This window comes from Pieris brassicae, chromosome 6 (assembly GCF_905147105.1).
Source record: "Pieris brassicae chromosome 6, ilPieBrab1.1, whole genome shotgun sequence".
Classification (NCBI taxonomy): Eukaryota; Metazoa; Arthropoda; class Insecta; order Lepidoptera; family Pieridae; genus Pieris; species Pieris brassicae.
This window is the reverse complement of record NC_059670.1, coordinates 1,685,210-1,702,798: the sequence shown is the minus strand read 5'-3', so window position 1 is coordinate 1,702,798 and position 17,589 is coordinate 1,685,210. Positions and strand designations below refer to the sequence as shown.

Genomic DNA, 17,589 nt, shown 5'->3' with positions numbered 1-17,589 from the left:
ACTATAATTTCCCTTCCGCCCTTTACAAAAACTGCTTGCAAATTAACCCCCCCCCCCATCTGACCCCCCTGTCATGATACTAACCACAGGTATAATGGCCAAAATAATATGCAACCGCCATAGACGCAACATAAACAATTCGAACGTTCGCTAAGAGCGGACGTGTATTTCCTTTCGTCGCGAATTCCTTGTCTGTATTTTAAATCATAAAAAAAATATTAGTTACACAGCATATATGAAAGTGTATTGAAAATGTTGTTCTTAACAATTTTGTTGTTCATGTCTACTACCAAAGCGTACGTTTTGGAAGAAGAATGTTTGAATTACACAATTTATCCCGCGCAATACGAGCTTACGATAATACCGCATATATTCAAAGACGGAACATCATACTTTGATTGTGATTTATTAATAACGGTAATAGCAAACGCGCCAAATGTGAATATTATTGAGTTGGACGCAAAGGAATTAGAGATAAAGAGTGGTTCGATAAAAGTTCTGGATGGTATAACGGACATTGTTAATCAACACAGACCATACGAGTTTGATAATAAAAGGGGTAAATTGTTTATTTATTTGAGGGAACCGATGAAACAATACAGTGCAAGTAGAACTCAGTATGTAATAAGAGTGTCTTTTGTGAAATACGTTCATTTGGATAGCGAAGGTGTGTTTATTGTTCCTTATAAAGGAGACGACGGGAAGCAAGCGTAAGTATCAACTATTAAACTCAAACTTACTTTATTCATATAGGTAAACAAGTATACTTATGAACATCAACAGAAACGATTCTAAATTTACATGTTTTACCAGTTAGCAAGTCGAGGGTATAGAGCGGGCAAGAAGAACTGGAAAAAACTTTTCGCCACTTTTTCAATCGCCAAGTTTTGAAGTCATACAAATTGTTAAACTGGAGTATATCAATCCCAAGAATTAGGATCATTTAAGTATGATGAAGTATGAACTATATAGTTTATTAGCTTACGATTCTTACACTTATTAACAAAACACTAGTTTTAAATAAAGCTATTATACAGAACTTGCCGAAGTTTCACAGTATCAGGGGAGGCGTCCGATCCACACATAATTTGCAAGCCGTCAGGTTTTTAGGATGGTTAAGACAGCCAAACAAACAGACTGTGCACAAATTGAACACGTGCTCAATAAAGGTAAGGTGAAGGCAAATATCGTGAGGACGCGGATAGGACTCAAAAATAATGTGTGCGTGTACTAGTGTACACACGTAAAAAATGAAACTTCTTTAAGAACTTATTTTCCAAAAAAATATCTACTATATGCAACTTTACAGAAATTGGTTACATAAAGTTAAATAAGAAAAAGTTTTGTTTAACTTTATTATCATATGCATGAAAACAAAATTAATAAAGTTATTTCATTTTACCTTATTACTATTAGATTATTATAGAATTTCATCAATTGTAATAGAATTATGACTATCATTGTTATCGTTATTATATATTTTTGTTATTAATGGCTTCGAATCAACCATGGCAGGGACAATAAAAATGTGACGCGTAACGGTATAATGTGACGCGCAACGGAATAATGTGACGGTATTTTTTGTACAATGCCGATAAAAATGTTTCACTTAAAAAAGAACATGTGTCAGTATTCATCTTAACCAAGACGCAAGTCGTTTAAAAAGAAAAGATTTCTGGGATTACACCAAAACATTGTTTTCCACGAAAATTTAATTCAGGGACTAGCGATATGCAAATACTACGCGTAGGCGATTAAATAATAAACAGAAATAAAACATAAAACACCTTGAAAGCGCGTATTATAAGAAAATTGTTTGTTTATATGTTGGCGGAACGGGTGACCTTCTTCCCACATGCACTGAGTACAGATTTATGGCTAGACTCCGTACAAGACCACGGAGTCAAGATAGTTTTAGTAAAACTCCTAAACTGTTTGTTAGCTTAAGTGAGAACTGACGCTTGTGGACAAATCTAACTCAACACTTGCGTTGCCAATTAAGGAAATAAATACTATCATCAAAATTCTTACAACAAAAATAAATTACATACTTAATACAATAAAAGACAACGACTGATTCTGACGTTACATAAAAAATAAAAATAAAATATGTTTATTATGGAACATTACATTTGAATAGGTAGATATCCCTACTCATCGGCAAAGAAGACTGAGGATGTAGGCCGTGAGAAAAAGATGGCGGCGGAAAAAATTCTCGGTACTCTTTTAAAGCGAATCATCAAACAACACTTATTTTAAAAACAAATATCGCAAATTAATTAGAAGTAGCCTGTCTAGCACTAGTCCCAGGCCCTTTTATCAACTAGATAATCGTTAACTTTGTAGTAAGCCTTTTTACACAGCTTTTCTTTAATACATTTCTTAAATTTATTAAAAGGCAGAGATAAAAGAGCCTCTAGGATTTTATTAAAGTAGAGTATCCCTTTTCCCAAAAAATAATTACTAACTTTAGATAGTCTAGTACAAGGAAATTACAGCCTGCGTTCGTTCCGATTATTAACATTGTGCATATGTTGTATTCTAGTAAACTTATCATTATTTTTGTAACCATACATAATATTTTTTTTATTTTTGAAAGTTTAGTATTTTAAATTTTTATTGCATTATGGATTGCACGTATAGCCCTTTTCTTATCAGTTATGGAATTATAAGGAAATTTTTTTGTATACTACAAATATTAAGAAAAACACTTTTTCAACGGATTAAGCTATAAACTTATAATTATTTACATAATTCTAAATTTTCCACGACCAAATTGACCATGCACGCTGAAAAGCACGCGAACTGTAAAATTTAGAATTATGTAAATAATTATAAGTTTTTAATAATAATACATAGCTTAATTCGTTCAATAATTGTTTTTCTTAATGTGTAAAAGCTATTTTAACAAAAGACAATACTACACTACAACTATAAATTATTAAAATGGTAAAAATGTTGTACTCCGTCCCACAACGTTACGACGACTGTATACGTAATACAAGCTAAATGCAATCATAAGAGCATCATCAGGAAACCATTTTTATGTCAGGGTCATGTTTAATTACCCATGACAGTTTGTGCTGTCGATTTTGTCTTAATATATAAATCACAGCATCGACCTACGCACTGATATATTTATTATCACTATACATAATCGCAATAGGTGTATAATTATAATAACTATGTTTTTATCGTCCGCTGATTCGTTACTAGTTATATATACTAAAACGAGGTACTCACAAATGAGAAGTTTTCTTTTTTTTAATTTACTTAAGGTTCTATGTCCCCTGACTGGGGCAGACCTGCGAGAACACCTGCCTGATCGTTCTTGGACAAACTAACTTCTGATAATTCTAGCTTTTGTCACCTCTGTTTTGACGCTTCGTGGACGGAGCTGATTTGGACAAAAAACATAACGTTTTGTTTAGCCTTGATAATTCCAGTCGAGAGCTTGCTTTCCAATGTTACATGGTTCCCTTCGGAACGGCCGGCCCACATAATTAAATATTACAGTTCTATCAATTGGAATTATCAAAATCTAACATATTATTTATTTTATGTCTCTTATCTTGCTTTTATTAATTAGCCTTAATTACAGAAAGGATTTACGAATGTTAAGTTTATACCTGTTATAAAATAATTATTATAAATTTCGCGAGCAGCGACTGAAAACTATAAGGAAGTGATACCTGATAATTAATGTAAATGTGGCGTTGGTTATACTAATTATAATTTGCAATAGTTTGCAAAGTAAACTTAAGTGCTAAAGTTACTTCCGTCTGATTATGAATATGTAATTTTTCACATTTAACATTGATATATTCTCATTGTTACAGATATCTCTACACTACCCGATTATCTCCAAGCAAAGCTAAATATTTCTTCCCATGCTTCAACAATCCAGAATTTGAAGCTGTATTCAAGTTTAGGGTGTATGTTGCACCGCCACGGCCGGGCATACAGTTCAGTAATACAACGTTAGTCATTGCAAACGAGTTAAACAGACAGAAGTAAGTAACAATAATTTCCAGCAAATAACATAACATCGTCAAAATGTTTTATACAAAAAAAACCAATTTACAAAAAAAAAAATATCTATAAAAAATATTCAAATCCTACAAAAGCAACTATTTTTCATACTAAAATTGATTTTCGTACGTATAGTAGAAGTCTGAGCATAGAACTTAATATTACGTTAACGGAAATTGAGTTACCTTTAGTTAGTGATTCGAATTGCAATAGGAATTAATACGTTATTACATTCAAGCTTTCGTTCCAATAAAACTAACGACATTAGTCTTGTAACTAAAAACTTATTTCTTCTTAACCACGTTAAATGCCATGCCTATAAATAGAGACCACTGATGTATAACATTATCTCGTATTATTGACGCTCGATACGGAACTGGTCACACCATACAAGTTACAATCGACACAGTTTCTATTCATAGTAACCATTTTTGGTCTGGTCCGGAGCTTTGTAGAGTTGCGACTTCCTTTTTATTAAAACGCGTGATGGTGCTTAACTCTTGGAAAGTAAAGTGTCATAACACAAACCAATACATTGCTCTTAAGATGCACAGTTATCAGTATCCTATGCCTACCACGAGGTTTTAACCACTATGTCACAAAGAATGTTATGTTTGGACGTGTAATATTCACGTACCTGAAATAATAATGTATATTAATATAATTATGTCTTTATTAATTCATTTCAAAACTCACATTACGATCTGACATTTGCGGATACAGAAAATATTCTTATTGTGCAAAAAAGTTTAATAATAAATTGTTTTATGTAAAAATTATTGTCAAGTGCAGTTAACATGTCAAAATGGAAGTGAGTAACTGCCGCATCACAGGGAATCTTTGTGTGGGCTAATGGCTAATGCAGTTTATTTTAAATAAATATCCTGTAATTGTAAATAATAAAGTTTTTCTTTCATACTTAAGTCTTGTATTTACACTCATACTACGTAGGAAAGATACTTCGTTGTCATAAACCAAATTTTTTACATAATAAACTATTTAAGACCTCCAAAATTGCATTCATTGAGGGTAGTAGTAGGTCTTATTCTTGAAGGTTTCTTAAAAGAATTGTGACTTTGAAAATTCACCCAATTTTGCATAGCGTTATAGTTACATGCAGCATTTATTTTTCTATAGAAATCTACTTTTTAATAATATAATAAGTGATATACAGAAAGTGGGTAACTTCCGATAAGATGCGTTGCCAATGACTTAAAGAATCTTGAGAAATTACAGAAAAACATTTGCCGACGTCCAATAATGGTAAGACAGCGTATCTAAATTATCTGCTGCCCGTTTCGCCTTGATGGCACTAAGTCACGACATGGGTAATTTATAAATAGGTTTACAGATATTTTATGATTAATTAATATTTTTTTACAAAAAACGAAGCTTTTATTAACAAAATTTAATAAAAACGTGTAAGCTATTTACTCAATTACACACAGCAATTTACAAACATAAATTTATAAATAAATTGGTTAAAAAACGTCGATAAGCATCTTATCTAGAGGATTTTTTAAGATAACCAACTTATCTGTAATCTACACACCTTTCAAAAATTGTTTTAAGTAAAATTCATACAGAAATACATACTTACTTTGCTTTGCAGAACAAACATATTTGTTTAGGTATTATAAAAAATGGACATACTTTAACCTATAAGTGGTTTCAAAACTAGTCTCATATACGTAGGTATCTAAAAGAATTGATTTAATTTTATAATCTTCTCTCGGTGGTGGTGGTGGTCGATATCCCAGGGGGGTCTTCCCTGAGAGATTCGATCTCCATTTACTCAAAGTTAGCGTGTACTCCTCCCGCAAAGGCCGGCACCGCACCCACTAAAAATGACACGCATTTTATAGACAAACGCCATGCGTGAAGTTAGGTTTTCATATAATATTATTTACACGTTTTTAAAATTTAACGTTAGCATTTTAAAGAATGCCAAACTAATGTAAATAGAAAGCTACAAAAATAATAATATATATTATTTTCAATCAAATAAACGTATTATTATACCACAATCAGCATTCGACAATTTGCACTATTACAGTTAGCGAAATGCTTTCACAAGCAATAATTATAATAAATAATAAATAAAATATGTTTATTAATTTTAAGTTCAATTTCATTAAAATGTGTAAGATTTGGGAACCCTTTTAAGTAAAAAATATACCTGTGTCAGGGTTTCCAGCTCTTTCATAACAAACTTAGTTATACATTCCTTAAAATATTTAATTTATATATAATTTAGTTACATCTTCTATTAACTTTTTTTTCTTTTTTTGTTATTGATTTTTAACTGTTATCAACACACTGGAGTGCATAAGTGAGTGTGTGAGTGCAAATGTGTGAGTGAGTGAGTCAGTGAGTGAATGAATAAAGTCTGTACTACATACTAGGCCTCAGAAGAAACTCCAACTCTGCGTAGGGTATGTTCATGAGCCAGTCCTTTAGTCGTATTTTTAGATTGTAGACGGTAAGCGGGTAGATGTTAAGCAGCCTATTTATTTTATTATAGATGTAGTCTGCTTGCATATTGCGTCTCGCAAAGTCAGTCCTAACGGTCTGACCGACGACAACATCCCTATTTCTTTTTAAGAACAGCCTACTATCAAATGGTAGCGCTCTGTGTGATTTTAAAATTAGACTCAGGACATACAGCTTCCTAACGGAAAGTAATTGGCTGAGATGAATAATTACTCCCCTAACACTTCACTCATAAACGAAAGATATTGTATTTTAGCTTCAAAGACGACAGCTATGGTATCATCGAATACATTCCATCACCGCAAATCGGCGTTCATCAAGTGGGCTTCCATCACTCACAATTCAGCAATCGTGAGGTCAAAATTGGCGAAGATACCTTGATCTTCTGGTCTAGATCGTCTCAATTACCATTCTTCTCATTTATATTGCAATTTGGAGAAAATCTTATACATATGATCCACAAATACTCAATGATTAAGAGGCCGCTCGTGAGTGGACCGATAAATATCGTGGCGGTACCTAAGAATCTTAATGGATATGAGATTGGAAGCTGGAATCTTTTGACTAATAGGTGAGTAACCTCGGTAAAGTTATATTTACTCTCAGGTATTGTATCATATCCAATACTACACGGGTAAATAATTTGTTGTAAGTTATGAGGGTGGCGTTATGTAATAAATAAGTAGATACAAAAAAATCTATATAAATGTTTTGCAAAGCGCGTGTTATTTCTTAAATAGATTATAGATATGATGTATTATATTATTAATTTAAAGTATAATAAAATATATTAATTTTCATTTTCATTTATCTCTTATATATTTGGTTTATTACAAGTATTGAAATTACAACCTCATTACCGAAAATCACCTATTTAGTCTAGGCTTACAGTTACTAGGTTTTATTAATTACATATTTTTACAGTGAAACAAAATTAGCATATATAAACGAATACACAAGCGTGAAACAAATGGAGGCAATGATGTTTGAATTATCCCAGCAATTGAGCAGAATATGGTTGGGAAATCCTGGAGAAGTAAAAAGGACTAGGTGGATTGAAGAATGGTTCAAGGAAGGCGTCACTACTTATTTCGCTTATTACTTCCTGACGCAGGTAATAACATATCAATTTGGAAAACTGTATCCTTGAAATCTCCGCATAACTCCTCCTTTCTTGGCGAATCCTTTATGGTCCCTGCAGTTAGGCTATGGAATTCACTTCATGTCCCTATTCGCTGAGCTCCTTCTCTATCTTCCTTTAAATCTCTTCTATACCTTTCTACATCATATCCCTAACTAACTAACCTAACCTAACCTAAAAACTAACCTAACTTTCGTACTAACTACTAACTGACGTGAGACTGATCTTAAATTATCGTGATTGTGCACTGTAAAGGATGTTTTTAGTTTAGTTTGTTTTTTGTTCCTGTTTAGTTTTGTCTTGATAACTAACGTATATGAAATATGTATTAAAATACACATACATCTCAGCCAAAGCACTGCTTGCCTACCTTATCTAATTTATACACATTTTTCTGACAGTGGTTGCCTAAAAGAGATCGCTCGAAAGCGATAAGGCCGCCAGTTTCCTTTTCATTTAATTATGTTATTTTTTTTATATTGCAATGCAAATAAAAATAAATAAATAAAATAGGTATTAATATGGCTAATGCAAACAGAGGCTTTGAATTTCAAAAATTCATAATCAGTTCCAAGCTTGCAGGATAATACTAACTGGGCATCAATGTTTTTGGTGACAGTGAAAATTTTAAGATGCCTACGATCATTTCAATCTTTTGCATAATATGTTTTTTACTTACAGTATAATCATGGAGGAATGAAACCAATAAATCGTATTCCACTATCGATGTACGGTCAGCAGATGAAGCAAAGAGCGATGGCCGTAGACTGGCACCACTCGACTCCAGCGCTTATGTCATTTAATAGAACCTTAGCCGTAGAAATTCCCAACAGATATAAGGAATTGGTGACAATGAAGACTGCATCAATACTGTGGATGGTGGAAAACTGGTTGGGCTCTGAAAAATTCCATCAAGCTTTAATCAAATATATCAATTTACGGTAAGATCTTATGTGTATGACTTTTTTCAAAAACTCTATAAAGGCTTTCAGACTAATGCCCGACAGCGAGCGGAATGGACCCATTACGGACTCCGCTACACTCGTAACGATAATTTTCAAACATGTGCTTCCACCAAAGCGGAGACGGTGGAGTCCGTACTGTACGCGCTATAACAATTATGCATATTTGTCATACTCTAATACGGGAGTCAATCACAACTCTGTGATCTAAAGGTGAGATTCTGAAACGAGAACTAAGACTCCCGTACGTCATATTTGACGACGCGCCAAGCCCCGTTTCTAAATGTTAGGGTTCGAGACAACGGCAATCATAATCTTGGATTGCCCTGAATTACTTTATTACTTTATAAATAGGTATAAAAATATACGCAGTAATATCCTAGGTATCATTGGTATAGGTACTGAATAAGAGACATGGAAAAATAAAAATTAATAAACAAAACCTATAAAATATTATTTTGACCTTTGCAGGAGAGGTCGCTTCATCTCAATCGCCGACTTCATGATAAGCTTAGACCAAGATACCGTTGAGTGTATGCATCAGTTCTTCAATGGAACAACAGCGTCCCGAGTGCTCAGTTCCTGGTTTTACCAATCCGGATATCCAGTTGTTTATGTCAATGTACTCAGAGATAGGACTCCAAATGCAATTCAGTTAAAACAAGTAGGTATTTTTAATAGTTTGTATTTGTTTTACATAGTTACAGGTGGTTAGGAAAGACTATAGATGTAATTTAATCCAGTTAATATCCGTTACAAAAGAAGTTGACTTATTCTTAACATGACTTAAGTTACCTTACGGTTGAAATATTTATTTGTTAATTTATTTCCACATCCCTTAAGAGTTACTACTAATGCAATAGAATGTTACAATAATTAAAACTTACACCGATTATCCTACAATAAAAAAAATATATAGACGAGCCCCGATGCAAAATAGTTCGTATAGTATGGAAAGTAGTGCAAAGCGTAAAATAGAAAGTAAATATTGGTAAAATAATTAAGAACGTTTAATAAAAAGTAAACCACAATTTGAAGAAAATTTTGCTTATAACTTCTTTAAATTTAAAACAGGATACAATAGTATAGTGGTTCATTATTAAAAAAATGCCATAAGCAACGCGACATGTGATACTAGAAGCTGTTCTAGTATCACAATATTATATCTCACAGAAAATTTCACACTAGACGAACTATTTTACATTTGCTCGTAAATATCTAGATGTTATAACTAATAATATAGCAAGCAACTCTTGCGAATTCTGCCAGTGTACAAACAAATAGGTCTAGATAGAAAATCTATTTATTATATAATTGGTTACTAACCTAACCAAGTTGCAGTGCGCACGCCGTACATCAAAGAGTTGAGACTTCCGTCTCAGGTTTTTACTTGTTAGACCCAGTCTCTCTTTTATATCCAGATTATGAACCCAACCTGTAATTATATAAAATAAATACGCTGACAAAACAAGCTCTCTTCTAAGGCGTAACTGGTCACCCTAATAACCCACCATTCCCAGAAGAAATACGGTTGGGTACAGAAGCAGATACAAGGGATACACTCTGTACAGTACTCTAGCGGGTGAATTTATACGGAAATTAGTGAGAAATGTAGTTGAAATAATTATAGTAAAATTTTTACGGTTTTATATTCCTCTATAGTTCATTAGAGTTGTTTCCATGAGAAACAATAATTTTCATTTTTCAAATAACTTTCAGAGACAATTCAGTTTTAATGACTTGAACCGCTTGGAATCAAACTATCTAATACCGATTTCGTATATCGTACAAAACAATGAGAACTGCTTCAACTGTCACCAACCACGCTTCACTATCGGCAGTCAGACTTACACATTTGGAGAAAACTTGAATGGAGGTTGGATTATTCTTAACAGGAATTCGGCGGGTACGTATTTGTAGTTTTCTTTTGTTTTTACGTGCACTAAATCTACACGTTGTATTGTAACCTTTCTTCTAGTTAAAGTCAGGTTATCAAGGTGTATTGTTTTTGAATCAATACACCTTGATTCAAAATTGAGCAGTGTTGGCGTAGTGGCATCAGCATTCGACTCTCATCCCTGAGGTCGAAGGTTCGATGCCAATACCAATATTAATACCAATGGATTTTCTTTCTATGTGCGCACTTAACATCAGCTCGAACGGTGAAGGAAAACATCGTGAGGAAACCGGCTTGTCTTAGACCATTGCCTTGCTTATTTGATTAACAATTGATCATGAAACAGATACAGTATCTGAGGCCCAGACCTAAAAAAGGTTGTAGCGCCACTGATTTTTTTTTATTGTTTTGAATGCAAGTTTATTGGATTTCGGACAAACTGTATGTTTTAACCAACACATTAACGTTTAAAATACCAAGTGAATAATCGAACTAGTCCGTACCATGCAAAACTGCATTAGCAACTTTGATAAACTGCGATTATGATAATTTTACACATGAAAAGTTCGCGCATATACTTTTAGTAGGAAAAACATAAAACGACTTCTGTGTAAATTTATAATCTAATTAACTGTTTATGGCGATAGATGGCGTTGTGCATAGGAAGAAACGCGATGGCATAACGACATCTTGGAATTCTATACCATTTAGGGTTTGATGACTTTTATAAAATTTTATTGTATAAGTTAAAGTGTCCCTCTCTATTATTACTAAATACTTTAAAAGTGTAATTTGTGGTGTGTCATTCCGTGATAGATTGTTATTGTCCAACTTCTGTTGCGACACCGTGTCTAACGCTTTTGCCAGGTCCAAGAATAGCCCGATGGATACTTTTCCGACGTCAAATTTATTGCTTATTAGGTCCGTGAGATTGGTGACCGAAATCTTAACACTAATCAATGGTTTTTGAATAACCTTACGTCCGAATCTTGCAGTTGCCCAACTACTATACTCATAGATATAAATGCGAGAAAATACTCGAACCACAAATAATTAGTTCTTAGAGAAGCCTAAACCGGTTCTCATTAAAAAATATAGTATATAACAACAAGCCCTACTGACATTGGTCTTGTAGTCCTTGGCTAACTACGATACTATCAACTGTTTATTTCTGGTCTATCCCACGCCATTAGTGTATTGCTTAGTCTAGAGTACAAAATTTATCTTGATATAAAATATATCAAAGACTGTATTTGGAAGTCGTTTTATTATTATAGTAGAGATAGACATTTTGGTTTGGTTCGGTATGGTTGGTTACTATCATAATCAGCATAATTTATGTATATAGTAATTAATTTCGTTTAAGCTATTGTCTTATTTGTAAACACAATGCAATTTTGTATATTGCTTAATAATGACGGATACGTATACTTAGAGTCGTCCATTTGGAGTAAATGCTCAAATGTTCAATCGAAAGCTCAAATACAGGGAGTATTTGTCGTATATATTGTATTAGATTTTAAATATTTTCATTATATACATACATACACTTTACTTTATACATCTAAAAGTCACACTATAAGGGGCAGTCCCAATTACAGGCACAGCTTTCGCTTCATAAAGCCATTCTCTGCAGCCGGACCCTGAATGAGCGAGTCACTAACTCATTTCCACAGGAGGCCGTGTCCTTGCACCCTGGATACCACGAAAAGTCTGTTTTTCTCTTGACATACTCTAGAAGTGATGCTAATGAGAAATTGATACTTATATACTTAATACATTATTAATAGTATATAAATGTGTAGCTAGATCTTAGATTAAATACAACTACGCAGCAATAAAAGTTTTCTTAATGCGAACTCCTAATACGTTTTATTACAAGTGCAAGGTTTATTCAGACTCCACTACTTGGTGTGTGTGTTTCATTTATGTGCTTAATAACTTATGCTATGTATTAATTAAATCCTTTTTTGAATACAACATTTTAAAAACATTGTATACATATAAATTTAAGACTTTTGTATAAATTTGTCAATAATACAAAGTAAATTGACAATAAAAAATTTTGGAGATTAATTTTAAAATTGGTAGTAACTTCTAGTTAAGTCTAGTACATTAGGGTGTTATGTAAAAACAATTGTTTTGATTTTAAAAATAAGTTACATTAAAATTGTTAATTTTTATTGTCTTCCCCGAAATCATTTTTTTCTGGAAAGCTACTTTTTAAGGAATCATAATAACAGGATAATAATAAAGAAAACACTTTTTTACCGTATTGAATCTATTTATTATTATTAACTTATAATTATTTTACATATTTTTAAATTTATAATCGATATCAACTTCGGGGAAATAAATACAGATAATACAACTTTCTCTACAGCTGTGATGCTTTTTGTCTTCAGTCACCGTGACCACACACGCTGTAAAGCACGCGAAACGTACGGATTTTTTTTATAATTATGTAAAATAATTATAAGTTTATAATAATACATAGCTTCAATCCGGTAAAAAGTGTTTTATTTAAATGTGTAAAAGTTATGTTAGTAAACGTCAATACTAGGATAATAATAAAATTATTAATATACAAATATTGGTTTCTTTTCAGGTTACTATAGGGTAAATTACGATGACACGACTTGGAAACTCATTTCCAAAACACTGAAGGAAAATAGACATGCAATTGATGAATTGAACAGAGCACAAGTTAGTATTAAGATATATTTTTTTTAATATTTAATTATGTTTCATAAAAATTTAATAAAAAAACTGGGTGTATCTACAACTTGGCCTTGGCCCTGGAGCCAATAAACAATATCTGGATATTGTTATCTGTTTCTTGGTCATTCTTTCCTTCACCTTACGAGTAAATGTTAAATATACAAAGTCGATTAGTGCGTGGGGTCATGGTCTAACCTACGACTTCTTTGATAAACGCCTAACGCCTGATTATCTTTTGAATGATCGTTATTGTATCGATCAATGAATTGTCTTGAAATAATTTATTTAATAGGAACCGTCATTAGATGTTTATGACTTATAAGAGGATAATTTCTTGTTAGATGATTACTGCTAAATGATGATGACGTCTATATTACATTATTTCATTTGAGTTTGTATTTCTAACATAACTATTAATTTATTTATAGGCAAATATTATACTATACTTATCCTTATTTTTATGTGTACTATTTAAAAAATCTTCAGATTGTCAACGATATATTCGCGCTGTACGCAGCTGGTGATGTCAGTGAAGATATAGCGCTTGATGTATTGGAGTTTCTAAACATGGAACTAAGTAGTGTAGTATGGGACTCAGTTATCAGCGGGTTTGAACTGCTAAAAACAGATGGCGCTCAAATGACCAAGATTAACTATGAGGAGTGGCAGGTAAAAATAAATATTGATTAAGAAGCGTAAAATTCCAAATTGAAATTTAGAGTCATCTCCGTATGTACTTTAATTATGTAGGTTTATTACAGTTAAGTTTTCTAACGTCAGGATACATTTACTCAAAGAAGAAAAGTAGTTCAATCTTTTATCGTATCAATTAGGATTTTATAAAATTTTATAAATAACGTTAATTATAGATTAAACATTGATTACTTTCTAGTAGTAGATAGTAAAGGTTTATAAAAAATTGCAACAATTAATAAATTCCAAATATGTACATAATAAAAAATATTTTTAGGCTTTTATGCGCCAAAAAGTATCAACAATATATAAACGACTTATGGACGATATCGAACGAAGGCCGGAAATAAGGCTTTTTAGGAGCAACATAATAGAGTTCGCTTGCTCTATCAAACACCAACCCTGTATTAGTGATATGTGGAGGATCTATGGGGACTACAAGGAAGGAAGATTACGGTTAGTAATTAGTTAATTATTTTCATATGCATAGATCAACCTGTGAACCCCTGATTTTTGAGTGTAATAGTAACATTAAAATTCAAGATTTAGGCTTAAGCTAAGCTATGACTCCCGTATGCCAAATCCAATACATTGTTGACATAAGACAGCGCAAAGGGTGATAAATAGCGCCTAGTATTTTATTAAGGCAATTAAGCTATCAGAGATTATCATAGATTATCGAATTATAGTCTTTTATATGTAAAACCCTATATGCTTATGACTGGAGGTAGGCATATTTATCCTATAATAGAACCTTAGCGTAGGGAATACCATGTACAGAAGGTAAAGCTGGTAATTTTTAATCACAGGGCGTATTGTTTTGAAAAGTCTTGTGGTCCCTTAATTTACATCATCGTAAATTCGAATACTGTTTTTCTTAAGTGATTAAATTTCTTAAGTATTTGAATGTAACAGATAACTTACAAACATGAGTGACACTCTGTTCTTGATAGAATTTGGATAATAAAGACAACTTCACAGAAAAATTACTAGTGTCTTACATCAGTTTAGCACTTTAATTCGCTTATCATCATTTCTTAAGTAACAATATTGTGGTTTATTCTGCGTGCGTGAAAAGTCAATAACTGGATATTGGACATTTAATGGTCACCTAAAACTCTTTATATCATAAACCAGACCATTGAACTGTTGGTTAACATGAATAGATAACCTTATACTTTTTTTTAATTTCATTGTGTATAAGGTAGTCAAATAATTGCGAAGTTTGTTTACTTGTATGCTATCTGAATGCATCTGAAATCTTATCTTTAATATTCCTGTAAACTTATTGACAAACAGGATTATGATTGATTGATTAAGATATATATATATATATACAACGATAAGACTCAATTTAAACCAACCATTATGTATAATTAATTGTAATTCCTTCAGATTGGATCCTGACTTCCGAACGGCATGTTATTATGTAGTATTGAGTGATGTCAATGGTCATTTAGCTGCAGAGAATTTCAACGATTTTGAGAATGAGGACAAAGCTAGAGCTGAACATTCATTGTAAGTATAAATTAACACATCTGATAGCATTTGTCTCGTAATGGTGAAGCATATAGTTCTAGACACGTCGTGCCTTCGAAACTCGTTCGTGGATTAAAAAAATATCATAGGCATAGACACATACATAGTGTACCACAAAGAACGGTTCGGTGGCCGTCGATACACAATCTTATACTAGAAAAATAAGTCCTGAGTACATACCTCGTTACAATATCTTCTTACCAGGAAGAAAGGCACACAATATTATTATCCGTAAGGATTTGGAGAAATGCTATTTCTCCAGATCTATACTCTAAGTTTGGGACTGATACTAATACCTTGCCTGACTATAGTTTTCAAAAACGCACTAAACACACACTATAAAATTATAAATCACTATTTATACTAACGTAACTTTTATCAATTTAATAAAAATAAAAATGTGTCTTACGTAACCCGAGTAAATCTCAACAATGACTTAACTAATAAATGTGACGATCGGCCGAGAAAAAAATTTTGGATCATAAATTATTAAATTGAAATTATGTATTTCGAACACATAGACATAACATTTATTACTAACAAAACACATACACAGAAAAGCGTGTGTGCTGTGGTTGTAATTGGCCCTGGCTCAGCATTATGCTGAGGAGCAGACTGTTCCACAGCGCTGGTCATTCTGCCAGAGACCACAGCAGCTAGTTTGCACCTCATATTTAAAAGTATAAAAAGATTAATTATACAAAGAATAAATCTAAAGAGAACCGAAGAGAAATGTTTTTCGTTATACACCAAATATTTTTATTTATTTATCTTATTCCGAACACATTTCCAGACGTGAAGAGAACAGGTTCCTATACCGAGTACCTATAGGTCATCCGAGACCACTGCCTATCAAAATGTCAACTACCACAACAACGGAGGTAAATTTGTACTACAGTTTTATTTTTAAGTCAAAACTCTTATAATTAAAAGACAACTCAGCTTTTGTTGCGATCGGCTTTGATTGCGATGCAGTCTACACCATCGTTTCACAACTATTTTTATGTGTCACGAAAAAGCCAAAAAGTTAATTAAAACAGTCTTGCGACACTGTAAAACAGACCTTTTAAAATAAACTCAACCCCCCAAGGGTCGCGACCCCCCGCTTGAGAAACGATGGCGTACCTATACACATAGTGTTTGATTATTTATTGCAATTTAGTGCAATTAATAAGTATTTTGCTTGTGTGCGTCTGCACCCGTTATCGAGGCCACACAGATTCTAGGTTATGTATCTTATTTCTTGTGTGTCCTTGTTGATAAATTAATAAACATGTTCTTTCAGGCACCAACCACTATCAAAGTAGCAGGTTGTAGTGGCGCACAGAAAATATTGATTCCCGTTGTATTATTAAGTTTTGCGTTCCTTACTAGTCTAAGTATATGATAATTTGTATTTGAACATAAATATTTTTAAGATTTTCATGTATCGCACAAAACCGATACAGTACAAATTACTAACTTGCAAAAACCTGAAGGAGGTTATCAATTCCATGCGCAATTATTTTTTAATCTTATACCATCAAACCGCCCAAAAAGCAAAAAAAATTAGATTTCTTATTTTAGTCAAGTAACATCACCTTGATAGCTGGAAGTCTTCCACGGTCCGCATTACAAGACATTCAAGACATTCAGTTGCTAGCTAACTGTGGAAAAGACTCCCGGGGATATTGGCTGGGGGATATGCCTACAATTGTTTAAAGAAATAATATACTCCAGTCCTCTCTCAAAGGCCGGCAACGCACCCAATGATATGGCTCCAAGGCAATCAATGATCCATGGGCTACGATGACGGCTCTTGGGTGTCCTGTAAGATGGTTTGATGGTTTCAAGCTTCAAATTCAGTTCAAAAATGAACATGAGTTATATATCATCATACAAAACATATCTTTTGAAGAGTTTGAGGTATTATTAATCAAAGATATTACTAAATTAACTCATTAATAAACTTTAAACTATAATTTGTTGAAATTTAAAATTTTCTTCAGTACATTCCGGCTTCCATCTCGTTATTTCAGTTTGAATCTAGTCAGAGATTTTTTGTTACTATAAATAAAAAAAGTAAATTTTCGTTAAACTTTATTTACTATATATGTACATATTATATTATT

At 32.6% G+C, this 17,589-nt stretch overlaps 1 protein-coding gene across 1 annotated transcript; it reads left to right on the top strand.

Moving 5' to 3' along the window:
• The first annotated feature begins 143 nt into the window (after positions 1-143).
• LOC123710967 (aminopeptidase N-like) lies at positions 144-17,552 on the top strand. The gene is made up of 13 exons (XM_045663310.1): positions 144-710; positions 3,840-4,013; positions 6,782-7,096; positions 7,450-7,639; positions 8,348-8,607; positions 9,100-9,292; positions 10,348-10,534; positions 13,134-13,231; positions 13,733-13,915; positions 14,217-14,395; positions 15,335-15,457; positions 16,272-16,359; positions 16,764-17,552. The coding sequence occupies exons 1-13, from the start codon at positions 253-255 to the stop codon at positions 16,863-16,865; spliced, it is 2,550 nt and encodes an 849-aa protein (XP_045519266.1). The 5' UTR covers positions 144-252; the 3' UTR covers positions 16,866-17,552.
• Positions 17,553-17,589: the final 37 nt, after the last annotated feature.

What these genes read in the sequence shown, in the direction of transcription:
- LOC123710967 (XM_045663310.1), top strand. Translation starts at nt 253, where the DNA reads ATGTTGTTCTTAACAATTTTGTTGTTCATGTCTACTACCAAAGCGTAC. An exon ending in AACGAGTTAAACAGACAGAA is followed by an intron (nt 4,014 to 6,781) that starts GTAAGTAACAAT and finishes ATTGTATTTTAG; the next exon opens with CTTCAAAGACGACAGCTATG. An exon ending in ATGAATTGAACAGAGCACAA is followed by an intron (nt 13,232 to 13,732) that starts GTTAGTATTAAG and finishes AAAAATCTTCAG; the next exon opens with ATTGTCAACGATATATTCGC.